Genomic DNA, 24,418 nt, shown 5'->3' with positions numbered 1-24,418 from the left:
TCTATATTAAATCTGTTGCCTTAAAAATAGAGCCGGTTTCATGAGGATTGATCTCGATTGATTTAATTTTTTTTGATATCGCACTAAACAAAAACAGGAAAATGCACTATGGTTCATGAGATGATGCCTTCTTAGTTACATTTCAAAGCTGTCAAACTATAAAATATGTGACTCTACACCTTTTCTTGTACCTATCAACTCTCTTGAAGTGCATCTTAACATATTTTTTGGAAGGACTACCAAAGAATCATTGGGGATTCAATTATCACTTCTTCATCATCAATCACTTTAGCAAGATAGTCTATTAATTCCGTGCAAAGAGACCATTATAAGAGAAGTAATAAAGTCGTTCTTTCAACATGTATGGAATCAATTTTCAATTTCCCATCTCCATTGTTTCCTATAGGGACAACTGGTTCCTCCGCACTTTTTTGAGATCACTATGAAGCTTAATTAATCTTAAATTTTAAAAGGAGCACCACTTTTCACTTTCAAACTGATGGTTAGATGTAGGTGGTGAACATAACAATAATTCACATGTAATGAGGGTGCAATTCTTTACATTTGAAGTCATAGAACAACCTAATCCCTTCCATCTAACTTTCTTCAACCAAACATACATGAATCGATGATAAAATTTACTTTCAACATGTGCATAGGTTTTCTGCCACAAATTATGTTTGATCTAAAATTTTACATGGATATGTTGAAGGATGGCAACAATGATTCCTCGAAGGCATCTAAAAGATTCATTAAGAGGTGGAGGAGAATCTTGAAGGTTGCAAAGGTTGTAATAAAACAATAAAGCTTGCCATAACAAGCATCACTTCGAACGTACATTCTAAGATGAAGATTTGGTTTGTTTGCACTTAGGGAAGGATCAGTTAGAAGATTAGGGTTAGAAAATCAAGTCAAAATCAATTATAGGACAGTCCTAACACCTTAGAAAATCATCAATAATATGTTCCGTTTAGACCTGCCTTCTTATATAATGATCTACTTTGTTATCAATGTAGAAAATTTGAAGTTATTTGACTCTTTGATACCCCTGATCTGATGGGCCTCCTTTGTTGGTAATTGAAACTTGAACTCTTTAAGTATTAAAATTATTATTCGATAATCGATATACACATTCCAAAGGTTATGTGGATGAACTGAGTTGGTTTAGGACTTCTATTACATAAAATAGATCAATTTACTATTGGAGCAATTTTTTGTTTCACAATTAAGGTTCATAAAGAGCTTCAAGATACAATGGCTCAGTTGGAAGCAATACGGTATGAAATCCGAGGCATATCAGTCATGAATCCTATTCCATTCACAAGAAGATTAGAAGGCGTGGAGCCTCCAGCTAAAAATGGTATTGACTGATCTTTTTTTAATACAAAAATAATAATTATTTTTTTCCTTTTTTATGCTAGTTACTCTTCCCATTATTCAGGTGCAGTTTTTGCTGAGAAATCTGATACAGATCATATGTCAGTGCTAAACAATGCTAAGGTTCTTTGCTGATATTTTATTTTTCTTTATAACATTCACCCTTTTTTTGGGATTTTGTACACATTTCAAACTGATTCTGTGTTGTCAGTTTCCCTCTACAGGATCTGGGTTCCACGGAGACAAATTCATCCAGCATCCATAGTCAAGCTATGGCATATGCGAGGTTAGCTAAAACAACAATCATAAAGTTCAATTCTTCACAAGCAAGCCTGAATAATGAGAACCTCAATGGTCAAGATGGTCTTCCATCTGTGTTACCAATTTCTGCTGAAATTGCAGGGCTTCTGTCAAAACGAAATGGTAAGAGCAATTTTTTGGCTTCTCAATTGATGATTTAATATTGGTTTTGTTTGAAATTGGAGGATGATGAGTGGGGGTTGTGAGGGTGGGGATTGGGGCAAAGCCTGTGAGGAAAGGGTACCATTTATTGGTCTAGGTCTTGAAGGTTATACAAGGGCTACTTAGCTTGCATAATTTTGCATTCTCAGATCTTTTTACTTGCCAAGCAGACTAGTAGGAATTTTGAACCTATTGCTTATGTTAAGGTAACTGAAAATAAGTTGATATCTTTTAAAAATATAATCGTGCCTGTGTAAACAAATATAAGAGATAGAATTGGAAAGAAATAACAGGGAGGATATCCTCGATTAAGTGATATATTACATAATAATGGATATATATATATATATATATATTACTGCAAAGATTGGATAAATATAGTAGTTCCAAAGGCTTAGTAGAAATATCTGGCAGTTGTTATTGGAAACGTATGGAGGGATGATCTTCTTTGATAGAACTATTTCTGATGAATTGACAATCTATTTTGATGTGTATTCTTCTATCATGAAAAACAAGGTTGTTTATAATGTGTATTGTTGTCTGATTATTGCACTTAAGAACCATAGGTTGGGGACAATTACTCAAAATTCTTTTATTAGATTTTTGATCCACATTATTTCATAGGTAGAATGTGCTATAATCTTGTATTTGGTGCCAATGCTATATCTTGTAATAAGAGTGCTTTTTTGCTTCTCTATGAAATAATATTCTTTCTCAAAAAAAAAAAAAAAAAAAATCCTAAAGTGTACGACCAATCTTAAATGGATCCAACATAGCATTAGAAAGCTTCAAATTTTCAAAAGGTTGTGGTATGATTAACTAGTCTTTTTTAGGGAAACTTTTTAATACATCTTAAAAACTTTAAGATAACATCCCTATGTTTCTTCATCGAGTTTTACATATGTGGAGTTAACATACCAAAAACAAAGGAATTATGAGGTCAGATGATAGTTAGGCATAAAAGCTTCCCAATGAAATGGCAATACCAGGAAATATTTTCGAAGTTTTCTTCGTCGCTTATGCATATTTGTAACAAGATGATGTTAGAGTAGAGAATGTATACATGAGAGAAGTTATTTTCTTGAGAGCATGTAGAACGAAGACAATCCCTTGATAGTCTCTTGAAACATGATAATGGAAGCAATCATCATTTGGGACTACTGACATTGATGTGAGAACCACATAGTCATAGGCTTACCACTTTTTATATCTGGTGGTATTCATTGTTTCACAAGCTGGGGAGTCTAGATGATGAAGATTCTCATGAAAGCCATGAGATCCTGAAAAAACTTGAGACTATAGGAGATAGTTGGTATGATCGAGCTTGATAGTAGTACACATATTGGAGGAGGGTTCATTTCATAAAGAGTTGATGAAGTCATCAATGGACATCACAAAGTAAAGACGAGGATAGTGATGAGTTTATCGGATGAGGTTGCACAGAACCAATCAACGAGTGAGATCATTTAGAAAACTCATGCACTTAGAAGCATTAGATAATTATCTTGGTAATTGTTATTGAAGATATTTCACTTGATTGAAGGTTAGTAGCTGTAAATGTTATGTCTTTATTATGCAATATGTTTTTTTAATTGATGACATTTTCCTTGTTATTTCATTCATATTTTTATCGCTTGTGTTTGATCGATATATAGACATCAATATTATGTTAAAAGATATGAAGTTGTTTTCAATACCATAGAAAGCTATCAAAAGCTGGATAGGACTCAACCATCGATCCCCTACCTTCTAACCCACCTTGTCTCTTGCTTTTCTTTTTTGCATGCCTCTTCCCTTTTTTTTTGTAGCAAAAACCAATAAAGCTTTATTAAGAAACTATAAAAGTAAATTACATCCTAATAGCATCCGATTCCTCCTTTAACAAGTTGATAAAAGGAGGGATCTTATTCATAACTACATCATCCCAAATGAAAGAACTAATACAAGCATAGTTAACACAAAGATCAACTAACTTATTACTTTCCCTATTAACACAATTAAAGATAACAAATTGAAAATCCTTAAAAAAAGAAAGATCTCCCAACTTGCTTCCTCCTTTGTCCATCATTTCCTTAATGAAACTGATTACATTCTTATTATCTCCTTCAATGATTAAGCCTTTGTAATCATACATCCAATCCTTTACCACATGCTTGACCCAAAGAATCGCCTGAAGTTCCAGAGAAGCAGAGTCCCAATGGACAAAAGCATTGTCGAATGCCAATAAGAACCTCCCCTGGTGATCTCGAAAAACTCCACCAATCCCAGCCTTGTAGGAGTTAAATAGGGAAGCACCTATATTAACTTTAATCCAATCAGGTGGAGGAGGATGACAACAATTAAATAACCTCAACAGTTGATTAACATCCCCGATACCTGAGTTTAAAAAGCTGAAAGATTTGTAAACTGCAGAAAAACTCATAGCATTTGTTGCAATCATCATAGGGTTGGAAGCTATCCCATCATAAACATACAAATTCCTTGCTTTCCAAGATAAGTAAATTGTGTTGCAAAAGAGATTAACCATCCATTGACTTTGTGTATCCATCCAACTACAACAAGCATCAAGAGAAATGAAATTAGGAACATCGAAACCCCATTTGTTTAAGTATTCCATCACTTCGATTACTTTGTTGCAGCCAGAAACCACTTGATCAATGTCTTCCACCTCCTCACATCCTCTTGGACATTTATCATATCCTTGTAACCTTCTATAACACAAAAACTGATTAGTTGGAATTGCCTTATTAAGAATCCTCCACCAAAAGAATTCCACTATGGGATTAAGTTTTGCATTTCCAACCCAATCCCAAGCTGAATAATCTAAGTAATCATCTCCCATTGCTTCGGATGCTAGAGTAGAAATCATCTTTCCAGAGAATTTATGAATGAGTTCCAACTGATCATCTATACTGTCAGCCGAAAACTAAGTGGATGTGATCAGGTTTATAAGCTCTTCACCAAAGTATTTTTGAAGCTCAATGACATTCCACCCTCCATTGCAAATAAATTTATCAATCGTTTAGATACTACCTCCCATTGGATTGACAAATGTAGGTCATTTATCAATGCTTTTGTCCAATAACCAAATGTCTTTAAAGACTTGAATTGATTTGCCATTTACTATTTTCCATTTGACTATAGGTTTAAGAAACTCACCTCCATTGCATAATAATTTCCAAGCCACCGAACCTCCTTTAGTAGCCCGGTCTTCACTGAAAATTGGTCCATATTTAGGAAATAGAATCTTATGCATAAGCAAATCTGTTTCCTGGCAATACCTCCAAGCCAATTTGGCCCTTAATGGTCCAGATTTTTTTGAACAGGAATTGATTCCTAGACCACCAAATTTTTTCGGCCTACACATGAAATCCCAGCTTACATAATGAAGTCCACCACTTCCGTCCCTTTTATTCCATATGAAGCTTCTACACAACTTATCAACTTCATTCAAGACATACTTTGGAACCAAGGAAAGAGTAGAGTGAAAGGTTGGGAATGAGAGCAAAACCGATTTTACCAAAGTAACTCTACCGACCAAGGAAATGAGTTTGCCGCCCCATACACTCAACATACTCCAAGCTTTGTCTAGAATAAATTGGCAATATGCTCTTACCATTCTTCTTAATCCCACTTTGATACCCAAATAAGAAAATTCCTTGATTTTCTTGAATTCCATGATCCTACATATAGCTTTTCTCTTCCTTCTTCTCACTGATTTTCCAAATAGAATTCTAGATTTTTTTTATGTTCACCTTTTGTCCCGTCCATCCACAAAATTCCATAAGAATGCATTTGACTTCCTTAACCGATTTAATTTTTGCTTCAGAGAAAATGATTATATCATCGACATAAAGTAAATGAGAAACTTTAGGCCCTTTGGGAGAAATGCCAATCCCAATTGAATTACCCTTTTGTAAAAAAAGCATTTGAGAGAAGTTGAGCGCACATAATAAACAAGAAGGGATATAATGAGCAACCTTGACGAAATTCACACTTCAATCCAATTTGAGAAGATCCCATTGATTAACAATGAAAATTTAGGACAATAAATGCAATCCAAAATTAGATTAGCAAACTTCAAAGGAAATCCAAAATAATCCATAACTTTGCCCAATGTATGCCATCCCATTGAGTCATATGCTTGCTCCATATCAATCTTGAATGATACTAAACCTTTTGAAGATTTAGAATGCCTAAACTTGTGGAATATTTCTTGAGCCACCAATATATGATCCGCGAGCGACCTTCCTTTCAAAAAAACCACTTGTTCTTCCCAATGAACTTAGGAATAACAAGCAACAATCTATTTAAAAGCATCTTTGCTACAATCTTATAAACCGAATTGCAAAGACTTATAGGTCTAAAATTAGATGGAGACAAAGGGGTTTTGACCTTAGGGATCAATACTATAATAGTATCTTTTTTCAGTTTCTTTCCTAGAGAGAGAAGCTCCCGTTTTCCTAGAGAGAGAAAAACTTGATTTTTGAATTCCTGTTATCCCGCAAAAAGTTTGCTCCTTCGATGACGGTAGTGGGCCATCGGCCTCCATCCTTCGACCTCGGAGATGGTCGACTCTCTAAGTCATTTGCTGTTAGAATCCTTCCTCGCTCTAATCAAGGTTCGTCTCCTCCAGCTTTCGATTAAGCTAACCTGGTATTTGATCATGTGGCTATGTTAAGGTTTTAAACTAGAAAACCTTTGGTGATTAATGAGGGAGGATTACTTCCTCCTAAAAATTATTTGGAATGTGTTGGCAAAGGAAAGAAGATCCTGATGGAAAATTCGGATGTTCAAAATACATCCAACTTTCAAAGAGATGGTAAGATTGATCTCGCATCATTCGGTGGTGCGATTACGGAAACTGTGTCAAAAGCTAAACAGGGGGCCTTGTTTGGTGGTCTTGAAGCTGATAGAATGGAAATCATGGTCGCTGGTTTTGGAAATCTGAATTCTGCCGTAAAGGTAGATGCGTCAGCTGGTGAAAAGGTTATGGCTAATGTGGTTGTTCAAGGTGCACAACATGTTAATGTGGAATTGGAGAAGGTTCATGATTGTATTTCTACAGTTTTCGATAATTGCATAGCTGTTGAAAATTTGGAACCTGTTATTCCCCCTCAATTGAGCAAGCTGGCTGTCAATGTTTGGAACAGGAAGGCAAATTTCAAACCTGTTGATTTTTATTATGGAGAAAGTTTTTCTGAAAATGGCATTGTAAAGCTTCATCTCCAAAGTGAGGTGGAGAATACAAATAAATTACACAAATCTCTGATGGCTAAGGTGTTCGGAGATAATGTTCCATATCATATTATTGGTTTGGAATTAAGGAGACAATGGAATCAGTTTGGAAGGTTCCATATGACCTTGCTTGGAATGGGATGGGTATTATGTGCTTTTGAAGATCCAAATGCTTTGGAATCAGTTCTATCTAGCGGTCCTTGGTATGTGAATGGGAATATCATTGGACGGGATTAATGGTCTCCTCATTTCAACCTTCATCTTTAAGAGGATTAATGGCTCCGGTAGATTAGGCTTCCTAATCTTCCTTTGCAAAGTTGGGATAAAATTAATTTCTGCTGGATTGCTTCGAAGGTCAGAACTCCATTTTTGATTGATGATAACATGTTCCAATGGGGAAGGAGGGAATTTGCCAGAATCTGTGTTAAAATCAAATTTGAAGATAAATTGCCATTGGGAGTTTGGGTGGAAGGTTTCTCCGGCAAATTTTATCAAAGAATTGAATATGAAAGAATTTCAAACATTTGCTTTAAATGTAGTAAGATTGGGCATTTAGAAAAAAACATGTTATGATGTTAGCTTGGAATCCACTTTGGATTCTAACATAATTAAAAATTCTTTGGAAGGCAAGGTTGCTTCAAAAAATGTAAGCTCAAAAGTTGATTCAATGGAGAAAGATGCTAGCAAGGTTAATAAGGAAAGTTATGGTCCGTGGATTCATGTGGATTATGGGAAGAAGAAAGTTAGAAGCTATAAATTTAAGAACACCTGGACTCGGCTAGTAGTGAATGAAAGGAAAAAAAATGAGGAAGTTGCTTGTATGACAAGTCAAAACGTGAAGGATGATGTGATAACGGGTGAAAATAATTCGAGCAAGGGCAATATTGAAGCTCGGGTTGATGAGCTGCATCCTGAGGTATTTCCTGTTCTTTCTTGTAATATTGAAGTTCCTATAACCAATGATTCAGCGTTTACTGGAGAAGGTATTGATTTATATTCTTCTTGTATTCCTACCAATATCAATCAATTTGATGTTTTAAATAATTTGGTGGAGGAAGGGGAAATTGTGTGCCTAGAGAATGGAACTTTAATGTCTCCTAAAGCTTCAGTTTCTATACCTTATTGTGGTGTTGATGTATTGGAGGTTGATACAGAGGTTAATGCTGTTCTGATAAATAATTCGGGAGATGGGTCTAGTAAGGTGAAGAAAAAAGGGTCTAAGCAACTTAAAGGCTTGGGACCCATTAAATTGGTGCCAAGAAGTAGGAGATTGGAAGGAGAGGTGAAGGAGAAGATGGGGAATCTTTCCCCCTTAGATCATTAATGTCTTCCATTGGATTTTGGAATTGTAGAAGACTAGGAAAGCAAAGCTTCTCTATATGTGGAGTTCGTAAGGGATCATGGGGTGTTCTTTCTTGGTTTGGTTGAAACTAAATTGTCTTCGGTTGACAAGAAGATTGTTAATATGTTGATAGGTGATGAATATGACTTCTTTCATGTTCCTGTGGGCTCCAAAAATTCGGCCCCGGCCTCCTCCGCCGCGCAATTTCTTTTTATTCGGCGAGGGAGTTTTAACGAACTAAGTTCCGAGGTAAATTTTGGAAGGCAGATGGGTTTGTAGATAAGACACAGAGGAGGTAGTCGACCCAACCTGACAGAAGGATCCTTGTCGGCAGCCATGGGTTATTTCGTCCAAGGGGACCTTGTAGACCTGGGTTGGATGTTTGTCTAAGAGGATAAATTTGGATCCACCTTAACTAACAGAGGGCTTTGTGCCCTATCGATTATATCCTATTGATTCATATCTCAAGGATTTGATGCCATTAAGGAGCATAACGTCGCTGGCCATAACCGGTATTTCGTGGTGCCATTTGGCGACAAAACCACTCGGTTCAGAGGGCCCCGGGTCGTCATAACCGTTTATCCTGCGGTGCCATTTGGCGACAAAACCGCCGGTTATAGGACATGTACCACGTCCTTACTGGCAGGAGATTGTTTGAGAATGGATCCTAGTGATATTTTTGACTAGGCATTTGGCTCTTTGTGAGCTGAAGTAATTTTTAGATTTGTCCACTTCGGCAAACTGTTGCGGATGGTGGATGGATTTCGCTTTGAGTGATTGATGGATTTATTTCATATTTAAATATTTTGTAATTTGAGATTTGCGGAGTTTGGATTTTGTGTGAACCCCTCCGGTTGAGATTTTCATTCAACACGGCCATCATTGGGGTGTTTGGGGTCATTTCCTTTCTGTTGATTGAACCCTATCAACTCGACCAAACCGTTGCTCGAGGATCGGGTTTCTCGTAGGCTTTATGCCTTTGTTTATGAATTTTCTTGATTTTAGGCCTTGAAGGTCGAATATGAATGCATTAAAATAAATATTCCAGTCGACTTCGTGATAGCATATTTATCCAATGATTCGAGCCCTGTCTACTTCTATTCGCTTGCTTAGGAGGATCGGGCTTCTCATAGGCTTCGTGCCTTTCAGTGAATTCTTTTGATTTTAAGCCTTGAAGACCTAATATGGATGTATTTAAATTAATACACCGGTCGCCACAACCGTGTATTTTTATTTGAAGGTTCGATCCTTGTCGACTTCTGTTGATCCATATAGAAGGATCTGGTTCGAACTAGAATTCATTTATCGACCCGCGCAGTATCCCTAGGCGTCACGTGTGTACCAATGACACGCTTGCCGGGGCCCATACGGGTGATTTTGTATTTACCCCCTTATAGTGTACCTATGTGTATACAAACTATAATGCAGGTGCAGGGGTACTTTGAAATATTTTGTAAACGCCTTCTGCCCGTTTGCATGGATATTGCAGGTCCGGTGGCATTGCATTGTAGGTTGTAGACGCCTTATGTCTGCTTGTATCAGTGTTGCAGATCCGGTGGCGTGGCGTTTTGATGTTGACTCCCCTTTCTCATTCACCGGGGATAGGACTTTCTGGATTTTGGAGTCAAAGACTGCTGATTTGGAAGGAACTCCTTTTAGGCTCTTCGGCGTAGTGGACTTGCTATTTTCGGTATTTGTGGGCACCCGAACTATTTTCTTCTAAATTATAGAACTAAGAAGAGATTTTGGAACGCCAGGAAGTTTGGTTCTAATTTGTTCAAACATTTCCCCCCTTCTGCCAGGGGGTGTCCTTTTCGTACATAGAGTCACCCTTGTACTCAACACACTTGTAGATCTTGATCACCATTGTCGTAGATGATATCCGTACTTGTGTCCACAGTGATTCATTGTACTTTCAATACACTGTTTTTATCCACAAGTAGTTTGTAGTCATTTGTAGGAGATCGGCTGTATCCACTACGAGCTTCTAGAAAATGTTTGCAGGAGATTCATTCTTTCTGCATTATATCCACCCTTTCACCAATCTCGGGTGGTTTGATTGTATTTGTTTGACCTCGTAGGGATCGCCGTAGGAGATACTCGTACTTGTGCCCACAGTGATTCGATGGTGCTTAGATATGCCCACTGTTGTTATCCACAAGTGGCTCATATTTGTTTGTAAGGATCCGTTGTGTTTGCTACGAGCTCCTAGGAATGTTCGTTGGAGACTCTCGTTTGTTCACCTTTCACCAATCTCAGGTGGGTTTGTTGGGTTGCATTTGTTTGTAGGAAACGGGTCTTTGATTGCTTGAATGCTTTGCAAGTGTATGTTGTTGCTTGCAAGCATAGTATATTGACCTTGTGGGAATTGTTGTAGGAGTTCGTGCATCAAGGTCTTGTAGTTTGAGCTTCCCGTGTGTGTTCCAAATTTTGATCTTTGCATGTGTTTGAATCCAAATTCAGTTTCATTCAGACTTGAATTTATCAAGTTTACAAGTCCCCACTTAATGTCGTATAGCCCGAGTTCAAGTACGAGCTTAGAGTACATGTTCAACTTGATTGTTCATAGTTTGTCTAAGTTTGAGCTCTCTTGCATTTAGTTCATTTGAACTTGAGTTCCCTTGCATGTGATTTAGTCAGGTTCAAATTCTGCTCAAAAGTTTACAAGTTCAAGTCTTTGTTCAGGATCTTCTGAAATCTTTGCAGATACAATTGCCTGCTCAGATTGATTCGAATTCAGTTCCAATTTGATTTCATTTTATTTGAATTTGGCATTTAAAAATCATTTAGAATTTTATTTTGATTCAGGTCCTCTGCTCATGTTCAATCAAGTTCGGCGGTCCACAAGTCCAGAGTTTATGTTCATTTGAGTCCCAATGCTTGTTCTTTTGAGTTCAAAACAGGTCCCGAGTAGAGTAATATTTCAACCGAAATTTCGGCAGCCTCCCGACGTCTCCCTCGTTTAGGGGAAAACAACGAGAAAATTGGGCCTTCCCACCACGCGCAATAAAGACGTGCATGGTAGGTGCCCTCTTTCGAGGACACCGCGACCGTGATTTTTCTTCCCACTACGCGCAATAAAGGCGTGCATGGGGTCTTTGACGGTACCTGTTACAAGAAAAGAGCAGTTGCTTTCCCCCCGCCCGGGGGTACTTATGAATTATTCCGGCCGCGCAAAGAAAAGGGTACACCAGGCTCGCCTGGCCTCGCCATGTGCGTCGAACCGGTTTCCCTCCTACCACGCTCACTAAAGGCATGCTTAGGTGGTTTGCCGGTCCGACACGCATGTCGAGACAGGAGGGCGAGGGTCGGTTGCTTACCTTATCGTAGGTGTCGCGCCAATTGCCCCTCCCACCACGCTCAATAAAGGCGTGCATAGGTGGACCACTGACTCGCCACGCATGACGAGGTAAGAGAGCGAGAAGGGAGGCAACTGTCCGCCTTGTCATAGGCGTCGGACCGGGGTCCCATCCCACCACGCGCAATAAAGACGTGTATAGGCGGTTTTCCGGTCCGTCGTACACGTCGAGGACGGAAGCCTGAGTTTAGGGATTATACCTTCAGGGCCGGTGGACCGGCGATGGAGAGCTGTCGACGGGGTAAGAGAGTAAGCATTTATTAATTATAATAATAATTAATTAATTATAATTTATAATTAATTATTAATTATTGATTAATTATAATTAGTAAATTAATCATAATTATAATTAATCGATGATTAATCATAATCAACTGAAATTAATTATGACTAACCAGATAATTATAGTTACTAATTAATAACTAATTATTAATTAATAATAATTAAATAATAAATTATAATTATAATCAAATAATTATCAAATATAATTAATAATTATTATAACTAAAAAAATAGAATTCCCTTCCCCTCTCATCTTCTCTGGCTTAGGGGATTTACGGGATTTGGCCAAAGAAGTGTGTGAAAGGCAGAGAGTTACCTTCACAGCCGAGCTCCTGTTCTTGGCTCCGATCAAAATGCGTAGCTTCTGATCCAACAGAAGGAGCCGAAGAAGCAAGGTAGAGGGACAGAGGGAGCACGACTCAGGGAGAAGGTAAGGTGAGGAGCTCTCTCTCTCTCTCTCTCTCTCTCTCTCACGGGATTCAGCCAAAGAGGCGCAGGAAGGGAGAAAGTTAACTTCATAGCCCGCGAGCTCCTATCGTTACTTCCGATCCAAACGTTGTAACTTCCGATTCAACAGGAGGGAAAGTCGGAGGAGCGAAGTCGATCAGCCCTGGAGGAGCCAGAGAAGCGTCGCAAGGGAGAAAGTTACCCTTAGCAGCCAGCGAACTCCCGCTCGATGCTTCCGATCGGAAGTGTCATAACTTCCGAACCTACAGCAAGGGAAAATCGGAGAAGGAGCGGCGTCGAACAGCTACGCAGGAGTCGGAGAGGGAGAATCGCCTAAGAGGCCGAAGGCCTCGTTGCTTTCGGGCTTTTAACGACTCGAGCGAGTCATGTGAGCGACGTGCGAGACACGACGTTTGGTCGTGCGAGGAATGGCGACGACGTGCGAGGTTCGACGTAGAGCAGGTATGCACGATCTCTCTTTCTCTTTTTTTTTTTTGGCTCCTTTTTTTATACGGGAGGTCAATAGTTCCTTCCGAAGGTTTATCGGGAGGAATTATGGTGTTATGGAAATATAACATGGCTTCGTTCAACATCCTGGAAGCTTCTTCCCAACTTGTTGTAGGTGAACTAGATGTGGACAACAAGGGCTTATGGAGAATTGCTACGGTTTATGGGAGCAAGGATGTTTATAAAAGGAGATCCTTATGGGAAAGGTTGGAAAATCATATGTCAAAAGACACACCTATGGTGGTAGGTGGTGATTTCAATTGCTTGTTATCTAAGGAGGAGAAAAAAGGGGGGAGAAAATTTTCTTTTTCAGTTGGTCCAAAGGAAATGAAGACTTTCATATCTTGTAATGATTTATATGAAGTGGCATGTGTTGGTCCCAAGTACACTTGGTGCACAACAAAAAATGTGCTGAAAGGATTCTTGAAAAGTTAGATAGATGTCTTCTTAACTTAGTTGCTTTGAACTCTTCTCACCATTTAATGGTGAGACATTTGGCTAGACTAGCTTCAGATCATTGCTCGATTTTGTTAAATTTATTGGGGTTTAAACCTTCCAATAAGAAGTTGATCAGATTTGAAGAGGTATGGTCATATATTCCAGCATCTATGGTAGTGGTTAGGGAGTCATAGAGGAAAAAAGCTAATGTTGATCCCTCTCAAGCTCTTAATCCGAAAATGAAAAGGACCTTGAAAGATTTGTATTATTGGAGCAAAGCTAAATTTAAGGCATTAAATCAATCAAAAGAGGTATTAAAAGAAGAAATTCTGGAATTGCAAAACAAGGAAGCAGAGGTTGGGTTTCTTTCAGAGGAAGAGCAATGGATTTTAAAGTCGAAAATTGATGATTTGAATTCATCATTGGCTCGGATCAGCACATGGTGGAAATTGTGACGTCCCAGACATCTATAGTGAAAGGATTCATCTGACATTCTTTTTCTTCTTCTCCCTCATTTATTTTTTTTCAGATCAATACAGACATCCAAAAATGATAATTGCATTACAGAAAATAAATACATTAAAATACTATAATTCACATTTTGATATTTCATATACACAGTCCAAAAGAACATGTACAATAGCCACTCGGGCTACAAAATAATGCGAGAACCAAAAACTACGAAAAGACTATACTAGCATATGAAAGAAGCTTCACGCGGGAGGCTCTACACCTGAAATCATTAACCACATATAATGAGCTTAAATAGCCCAGCAGGTCACCAAAGCCTACAACTGAAATCAAAGCACGATACGGAAACAATATGCATGTCAACCAATCAAATTAATAACAATCACTTACACATGATCATTGAATCGATGCAGGTATGGAAATCAGTACAGAAACATAAATCAATGCAGTAACAGAAATCAATGTATAAATAATAGAATCCAAAATCATCAGTGATAGAATCAGTGAACAGTAGAAAATCTATAATGTTTAATAAATCAGTACATGCATCAATCTCTACAATAGTCGTCTTATCTATCACATAAGTCTAATCAATGGAGCAGAATCGTATCAAAACATACACCTGCAATTCTAGTTATTCAATATCACTTGCTCAATAAATCATATGCAATCCAAAAATCAATATCTCGTACTCGGTGAATCACATGTCACTTGCTCAGTATATTACGTGCATAAAGTTAGTACAGTGAATCAGTAGCAGCAGTGTATGTATCAATATCAATAACAATCCAATGACGATATGAACGATTATGCTATAACAATGAAATCATGTAGTAATAATAAATCCGTACAGAGATGATAAATCCTTTGTAAACGAATCACAGTAAAAGAATCAGTAAAAGAATCAATACTAGTAAATCCGTCAAATCAAATACGATTTACATCACTCAATCATATCAATAGAATCAATCAGATCCATAAAGAAATCACTTCCGGTCAATAATGTCAAATGGTATGAAATCACATAAAACAATCAAATCAATGATAATAATGAAAAGCAATTAAATCTATCAATACAGTAAAATCATATTTTAGATCACGTGCTCAATGCATCACATGAATCACATGTATCAGTCAGTATTCGGTGCATCACATGCTATAAGATCAGTACAATGAATCAGTAGTATCAGTAGTATCGATATCGGTATCTGTAGTATCAATAAATCAATGATATCAATAAGTCTATAGTATCGATGAATCAATAATATCGGTATCCATAAGATAATGAATCAATGAATCGATGCAATATCCATATCCATATCGGTATCTGTGTTCAGTAACATGTATAGTATGAAAAGAAACGAAATGAAACATCAATAAAATCGTGCAATGACAGGAAACTCATAAAGCCGTATAGAATTCAGATAATCACAAAAATCTTATATAATCAAATGAAATACGATATTCAGATACTTGATTAGAATCAAACAGATGATACAGAAGAACTGAATTTATTTCGAATAGCAGAATATTCAAGTCAGATTTCGCAGAACCAACGAAATCGTACAAAACAAACAGAATCATACAGAATAAACGGAATCGTACAGAACAAACAAAATCATACAGAATAACCGGAATTGTACAGAACAAACAGAATTAGACAGAATAAACGGAATCGTACAGAACAAACAGAATCGTATAGAATAAACGGAATCGTACATAACAAACAGAATCAGACAGAATAAACGGAATCGTACAGAACAAACAGAATCGTACAGAATAATCATACAGAACAGAATTCAAATCATAAAAACACATTTCACATAACAGATATCAGATTCCCGGACCCTGACAGAATCTCAACGGATTCTGGCCCCTTATATCTCCCTTTGTGCTTAAAGCACCAGAACAGAACAGATATACAGATTTTTCAGAGCAGATCTTATTTTCAGATAACAGATATCAGATTCCCAGACCCTGACAGAATCTCAACGGATTCTGGCCCCTTATGCCTCTCTTCCCTGACACTGACAGAATCACAACGGATTATGGCCCCTTATGTCTCCCTTTGTGCTTAAAACACCAGAACAGAACAGATATACAGAATTTCCAGAACAGAACTTATTTTCACATAACAGATATCAGATTCCCGGACCCTGACAGAATCTCAACGGATTCTGGCTCCTTATATCTCCCTTTATGCTTAAAGCACCAGAACAGAACAAATATATAGATTTTTCAGAACAGAACTTGCTTTCAGATAATTTTCAGAACAGAACTTGCTTTCAGATAATTTTCAGATCAGAACTTGCTTTCAGATTTCCTAGACCCAGATAACGGAATCACAAAGGATTCCAGCCCCTTATAACTCCCTTTGTTCCTGGACCCAGACAACAGAATCACAAAGGATTTCGGCCCCTTATAACTCTCTTCTGATATCACAGCACATCAAAACATTCAAATCAGAAAATCAGATTACGTCAGAAAAATTGTCAGTGGCATAACGACATTATACAGAATTTCCACAAAATTCACAAATTCAGAAAATCACCAAATTACCAGAAATCGTGTAAAACAACGTTACAAAGCTTTACTTGTAATGAAGCAATATTTTCAAAAGCCAGATAATTTTCTATTCGATAAAAATTGCACAAAACTCAAAATATCCGGTAAAAACTTTACAGAAAATCCTCAAATCGTGCAAAAGCATCAGTTCAATAACATACCAAAAGTTACGCGGTAAAAGTTTTGTCAATACAAATATATGCACGTTTTTCGGTAACGGAAACACAAAACTGAGCAAAAAAATACCAAAACACGAAATCAGAAATACGATTCGGATTCCTTACTGCAAGACGAACAATTCTTTCAACTGCGTCTTCTGACGAAAATCGCTCTGCGGCCTCCGAAATCAAGCCTTTTCTTTCTCTTTCCTTCTCTTTCTCTCTCCTGCTTTTCTCTCTCTTCAAAAATGATCCAAAATATCTCAAATCGGATATTTATCAAATAGGATCGTCCAGGAAGATGCCCAGATCGTTCCGGGACGAACTCCTCTGGACACGGATCGTACAGACGAAAATTAATTCCAATTTATTTCATCTCTAGACGAAACTCTCGGGTTCAGTTCGTCCTGACCCTTACAGGTTCGTCCAGACGAACCAGGCAAATTTCTTCACAATTTTCTTCAGTTTGTCCCGTACTAAGGCCAGTTCGTCCGGACTAATAGCACTCAAAAAAATCAGCTTCGGAGGGGTTTTACAGAAATAGCGAGCTAAGGTTAAATGGCTTGTTGAAGGAGATACTAATTCAAGGTTTTTCCAAGCATATCTAGTGCAAGGAGAAATACAAACTACATTCACAAAAATAAAATGAACAAGGTTTGATTGTTGAAGATCAGCTCCAAGTTGAAGAAGTTTTATTCCGTTACTTCAAAGATAAGTGGAAAGATAGGAGTTGCTTAATGGAGGGGTGGCCCAAACCGTGGAAGTCCTTGAATGAAGAAGATATGAAGATGTTGAGTAGAGATTTTTCTTTTGATGAATTGGAGAAGTTTATCAAGGATCTTGGTGGGAATATTGCTCCGGGATATGATGGTATGTCTTATTCTTTTTTTTAAATCATATTGGCACATTATCAAGCATGACTTGTGGAATGCTATGGATCATTTTTTTCAATGAAGGGAAGATGAATGAAAGATGGAAAGCCTCTTCCCTTGCCTATGTCCACTTAGCTCGTTTGCTTATGCATTATGCCAACTTCATCACTCTCACTCTGCCCAAGCACTACACTTGCTAGTGCAATACGTTTTTCCATGCGCCTTCACCTTGCACTCCCTTGACTTGTGCAGTCACTGTGCTTGCTTGTTATGTGCTTCCACCTGCAACCCCACAACTTGTTGCTACTCACACCTATCATAATCTCTTCTTCCACTAACATTTAACGTCTGCAACTCCTACTGCCTACAACCTTCATGCATGTATGTACCAAATGCATCCTATCACTTGTGTATGTTTGTTCTCATATATAGATAAATACAATAGATATAATATATAGAAAAAAATGAAGTGAATATTCTCAATTATAAAATATAGTATAGAATAAATACTATGATGCACCGACATGTACACGACGACATGGACACGAGACACGATATTTTTTAAAAATATAGGACACGGGTACGCTGTGGACACGACATAATAAATTTTTAATATAATATATAAATTAAGATAACATTATATTAAAAATGGAAAGCAATAATAAATCAAAGTCATGATAAATTGTTTAGCTTATAACATAAAGATGTTTAATACAACCACAAAAATATAAGCAAAAAAATCATTTAGTACAACATGAAGGTCCAACTACTCAATAGAGGGAAAGATAGAATTAGATTCAGAGGTTGGTCTTTGGCCTTCAATATCATCATCATTGAATATCATTGTTACCAACTCTGGTTCATCTAGAGAAAGATTTGCAACCTCTAATAATCCCATATCATCAAGTCACTCGACCCATCTCCAGCAACATCCCACATCTTGTTATCACCTGTCATATAAAATGGGATTTTTCTTGATAGAAGACGAAGATTTGTATGCACATAAATTAAATCTTCAGCCCATTATGGAGTTATTTAATTCCTCTTCATTGATTGAATAAATGAGTATGTGCTCCAATTTCTTTCACTACAGGAAGAGGATGATAATTGATCATGACATTTTATTGCTATGGTTTGAAGAAGCGGTGCTGAAGCTCAATGAATCAACCACCACATTTTTGGATCCATCCTCCATCTATCAACCAAAGATTTTTTATCACCAAAATCCTCTAAATATCCAAAGAACTTTACAAGTTCTATATTAATTTTTCTTCTCTCCTCCTCATTTGGGAAATATCGTTTCAAGCATATCTTTCCCAGATGGAACATAATCTACAAGGTTGTTATTACATGCAAAAGTAAATGCATTTTTGTAATGAGAATTTCTTGTAAGGTTGAAAGAAAGTCCAGCTGAAAAAAACATCATTGCAATTTCACCATCCAATTCCTCTCGCTGCTGCATGTTAAAAGTCTTCTCTAAAGCATTATTGACAACTCCTTTCTTTTCTTTGAATCATATCCTTCACTTTTATATGATAATGAATGATCAACTCTAACAGATGAGGAAGAAGTGTGGGATGAACCATGGGTAGATGGAAAAGATATCTCTTTAGGAAGTGCCATTTTGATCATAGATTCAGCTTCATCAATTTGTCTATTCAATTCAATCAACTGTGACGTAGTAATCTTAGGACACATTTTAATTCCATGGCCAGAAATCTTAAGTAGATATGCTTTCACCCTAGAATAAGATCCTTTGTAGGTGTCACCACAATAATTGCATTTGAATGACACATTCCCTCCTCCTTCAAAATTTTTTTCTAACTTTGTAACATGAATCCATAATGGCTTATCAGTTTTTACAGATGACTCTTTTGAATCACTCCCACTAGCACTTGAGCTCATTTTGCTATTAAATTCACCGGTGAAGTAGAATAAATAAAAACTTATTGTAAAAGAATTAAAAATTGCCAAACAAAGTTAAAAAACAATTAAAGAACTATTGCATCATGCGTTATGATTATCTGACTAAAAATAATTAAAATTTGCAACTATGCCGGGGGTCCAAGGGGGTGCTGCCCCCTAGTAGGGTTCGACCTGTGGGGGTCAAGGGGCAGTGCCCCTACGGGGGTTTCCGGGGGTAAGAGTGAAAGCAAAAACGCAGTGAAAGAGTGAAAGCGTAGTGAAAGCGCAACAAAAGTGCAACAAAAACGCAGTGAAATCACAACAAAAGCGCAGTGAAAGCGCACTTAAAGCGTAGTGAAAGCGCAACAAAAGCGCAGTTAAAATACATTAAATAAATAAATTTTTATTGTAAGAATAATTTTAATCCAAAACAAATAAAATACTTAAAAAAATGCTCTTCTAATCACAAATCTACAAAATCATTGATAAATGAGTAGGAATGGCGAATTGAGAAAAAAATGACGAAATCAACTTACAGGTTTGAAAAATTTTATGCGGTTTAGCGTCGGTTTCCCTTGGCTGCGCTCAGAAAGTAAGGAGGATGGCTTGTTGCTTACGGCCAGAAGGGAAGACCAAGGGTACGATCTCTAGCCGACTGCTGCTCGCCTTAATCGCTCTGGAAGACCACGAATACGAATAGGAATACGGAGTTAAGGAGAAGATGAAGACTTGGGCGTGAACCGGTTAATATGAAATAGCGGGATTAGGGCTTATTTATTTATTTAATTATATAATAGCCGGACACTCGTGTCCGGTTTAATTATTTTTTTTTTAAAATAGGACACACTAGTTACGTGTCCGACACGTGTCCTCGCCGTTTCGGACGCGTGTCCATGTTCGACACTATATACCCTCTTAAAACGAAGTGTCGGTGCATCAGAGAATAAATATTGAATATCTTATAATTGTTTATTTTGAACTTGTTAAAGTCTCTATGATAACAATTTCAAAGATAAATTGACTAATGCTTTTAAGGAAGGTTAGTTGAAATTGTGTTAGGAAAATTTGAAACTTAAACAACAAGAACATCAAGCCTTTATTGCACTATGTGGGGCTGGCTACATTAATCCTTATTCTCTATTGTGTCATATTAAAAGTCAAATTCTCATTTAGATATAATTAAGAAAAAACTCATTTTTAATACTTTCTAACTAAGTGTTTTTAGGTCTACCTATACCTTTCTTAACATAGGTCAAATATAATACATGTACTCTCCTAACTGGGCCATCGGAAGGTCGACGTTTTGAACATAGAAGTAAATCATGTAAAACAGTTATTTTGTCTAGATTTGTTTGCGATGCCCTAGAAAATCACCCCTTTGTTTATTTGTATAGTAAATGTCAATGGGTCTTTTGGTTAAGGAACCAAGTTGAAAGATATTTATAAACTAATTTTTCTTTCTGATCGGATCCATCAATTACCTACAACTTAATGTGGCTTTGAGCAACGATGAGCATGATTGGTTTTTGTCATCTACTTCTCCACTCACTAACCAAAAGAGAATTGCTTCCTACTTGTGGAGTATTTCATCTCGGGTGGTTTGTAAAGGATCTCATCTTTATACTTCTATTAACATTTGCTTTGAAACAAACAACCTGAAAGTCCTTTCATTCATGATTTCATGCATCAGTGCAAAATATGCTTAATTTTTATTAGTTCTAGAATCTTAGAACCACCACAAACTGCTGAAAGAAAGGATAGGATTTATTTAGCTTGTGTATTAGGTCCTTTTAAAGTGATTAGATACTGTTATGTATTATATTATATCATCAACAAGTAATTTAACGAGCCTCAAATCATTAAAAATTTTCTAATAACTAGTGAATTGCCTCAAAATGTAATTTCAACTAGTCACAAACCATTAAAAATTTGCTAGAAACTTGTCAAATACAAGGCTCAAAGTGTATTTTACTTGTTACATAATTTGCTCAATTTTCTGTCTGGAAACAAAATGTGCTATTAAAACAGCATGTAGCCATATTGCATTTCCCTTGGAACATGTTTTCTTTCCAAAACTGTCTGTAACTAAAAAGTTACAGAAATTTAACTTGAACCAAATTTTTAGTCCATGTAAATGTTATAAACCTATAAACTGATACATGTGTGATCTCTCTCCTGTGCTATTGTTCTCTGTTTTTATTTTTTAAGGGGGATAAATTATTTTAGGATTATTTTTCTATTGTCAAGCATAATTTATTCTTATGACTTTCTAAAGTCCCTAATGAATCTAATTATTTTCAAATCATGGATATTTTATTTGCATGTACTTGATGAACATAGTAGTTTGTTGTATCAACATTTCCTTTAGCTATCCTTTGCATATTCCGGAAATTCATGAACCATATTTTTTCTTTGGCCTTGCCACGTTTAAGGTATAAATTTGATAAGCTGTATTACTTCCCTTTATAACATAAACTCATATAATAGTTTATATTCAGATGGAATCTAATTGTATTTGCTCAAGCCTAGCATAACATTTCCTAAAAGAATGTTCTATTATGAAATGGTTTTTTTTTTTAAATTATTTTTTATTTTTTTATTTATTTCTTTTAAATTTTTTTTTTATTCTATTACGAAATGGTCTTTGCCAATAATCTCCGGAAAAAAAACGCAGCATTAATACATTGAACTTGGAAGAATATCTGAGCAACTTCCATTTAATTGGAACACAGCATGAAATGTTTTCCTATTTATATTTAAGAATAGAGGTTGGTGATTTTATGTTTATTTAATTTCACAGCCGGTATGCTAAACACCATTCATATAGTCTATAGTGACTTTGGCAATGTTTTTTTTTTATTTATCCACTTGCCTATTATGTATAGCTCTTGACTATACGTTTGATCTCGCTTGTGCATGGTTCATCATTCACCTTTCACCTTCGCTACTCATGTTTTCATGCAAATCAAGACTTTTCTTGAAATTTTTTTGTGGTTAATATGATTTCAGATGACGTGAAAGGATCAGATATTCTGCATGAAGCAATTGTGGAAGCAGAGGTTGCAAAAAATGCCAAACAATTTTTCTCACAGCCTGAAAACCAAATACCCAAGGAATGAAAAGGTAACTCCTTTTTAACTTTCCGGTAATATAAGGAAATAGCCTTCTTTTTCTGTTCAGATGGAAGAAATAAACCATGCTTCAGACCTCTAGTCTAATGTTTATGCATTTATTAACCCTCTTTTTGGGACTGTTGTAGCACTTTATAAAGTTGTTGTGGGGAAAATAATTATTAACTATTCTGGTAATGAAAAAACAAATTTTCATCACAGAAAATTTTGAAAAATGATGAGAAAGAAATAAAAAATAATAGCCTAATTAAAATTATGATTATTATCTAAAAATCAATGATTAGAGAAATCTGTCACAAACAGATCCTAAGTAGCGGGTGCTTAAAAAATGCTTTATTATCATTGTATTGGAGCTACCCAGGAATGAATGAAATATTACCGAAGATAACAAGATGTAGTATAACAATGATTTGTTTTCTTAATATTGAGTTTTATTATAAGAAGTGCTTGCCATAAGATTTTAGCAAAAAGAATTAGAGACTGGGATCTGAATCAGCAGTTTATATACAGCTGACATTTCTTAATCACTACTGCATCATTTGGTTTGTGTCCAAAAGCTGGATGAGAATGTAACTTAAGGTTTCGTTTGGGGACGGTTTTTTTTATTACTTTTTAAAATAACTTTTTAGTAACAAAAAAAGTTCTAATTTTTGTTCTAAAAAACTGCTTTAAGAAACAGTAAGAAAGCCATCCCAAACGAGGTCTAAATTAGATGAAATAGAAAGACAATGCAATATTTATAGGTTTGCTTATTTTGCAGTTTTTCTACACAAATCCAAGATACGATCGATGCCTGGCATAGCAGTTTCGAAGAGAAAAAAATATCCCATAGTGCTCAGCCTCCAAAGCAAATATAAACATTTTGAAGCCTGTAGCCATGAAAATGAATTATGCGTGCTGTTCTTTGTCAATCATCTCTGTAACATGCTATTGCTAAATTCAGCAGAGCTTCAATGGCCATGTTTACTCTCTGTGCACTTGTTTCTGCTAAACATCTTACCTTATAATCATTAAAGTTTAGGGTAATTTTCTTGTAGAATACTATATTTGAACTCTTGTTTTTAATGTCCTCGAGATTTTTCTAATATGTGGAATCGAGCTTGGCCACTAACTTTTCTAGCAGCCATCAATGAAAAAAATATTTTAGCATCACTGATTGGGCTATTAGATGAGCCAAATTGTAGTTGGTATGTTTATATTAGATTTGTTTGTATGCTGGTAGTTGGACCAATAAAGTGCAGCTTCAGAGCTAGATAACTTGTAAGCTCAGCTAACCTATTATTTATTTTACTTTATGACTATCAAAGTAGTTCACGCAAACTAATCATCCGATATGATAAGGCTTCAATTGGGATTTGGGATGGTCTTCTTATTGTTTTTTAAAGCAATTTTTTAGTATAATTTTTTTTTATTAAAAAGCAGTTGGAAAGCTGTTCCAAATGAAGCCAACTTGGTTTGTGATAGCTTTCTAAAATAGTTTTCCTTAGAAATTTTTTACTAAAAAACTGTTTAAAAAAAAAGTAAGAAAGTTGCCCGAACGAAGCTTTTGTGTCGCTTCATAGATTTGAAGGCCAACTAAGGGCGGAATTTGGATGTCTCAAATCCAACTTTGGTCAGTTATATTGTTGCTCAAGTTTCATGATATTAAATTCTATAGCTTTGCAATGTAATAATCATAATTTGTTTATAATAATCATAATTTGTTCGGATCTTTATATTTGGATTTATCTAGATAGCTTCCTTGTTTTGTAATTTTGCTTGATTGATTCTAAGAGACTTTATAGGCTGGCTCCTCTCGCTTTTAAAAATTCTTTGTATGTTTATAATTTAATCAAATTCTGTTGAGGATATTGAATTTAATTTTA

General features: G+C 36.2%; 1 protein-coding gene across 2 annotated transcripts in view; it reads left to right on the top strand.

The window, feature by feature from the left end:
- LOC110106876 overlaps nt 1-23,705 on the top strand; it is a 29,284-nt gene extending 5,579 nt beyond the window's left edge. The window contains exons 3-7 of one of the 2 annotated variants that reach the window (XM_020836945.2): nt 1,231-1,360; nt 1,442-1,500; nt 1,602-1,800; nt 22,432-22,545; nt 23,297-23,705. In XM_020836945.2, the coding sequence (XP_020692604.1) occupies nt 1,231-1,360; nt 1,442-1,500; nt 1,602-1,800; nt 22,432-22,541 (498 nt within the window). In that variant the 3' untranslated portion in view covers nt 22,542-22,545; nt 23,297-23,705. The remainder of the gene's footprint in view (nt 1-1,230; nt 1,361-1,441; nt 1,501-1,601; nt 1,801-22,431; nt 22,546-23,296) is intronic. The other variant, XM_020836944.2, reaches the window with a different exon arrangement.
- The last annotated feature ends 713 nt before the right edge of the window (nt 23,706-24,418 follow it).

This window comes from Dendrobium catenatum, unplaced genomic scaffold (assembly GCF_001605985.2).
Source record: "Dendrobium catenatum unplaced genomic scaffold, ASM160598v2 fragScaff_scaffold_1680, whole genome shotgun sequence".
NCBI classification, from domain to species: Eukaryota; Viridiplantae; Streptophyta; class Magnoliopsida; order Asparagales; family Orchidaceae; genus Dendrobium; species Dendrobium catenatum.
This window is presented reverse-complemented; position numbering and strand designations above follow the sequence as displayed.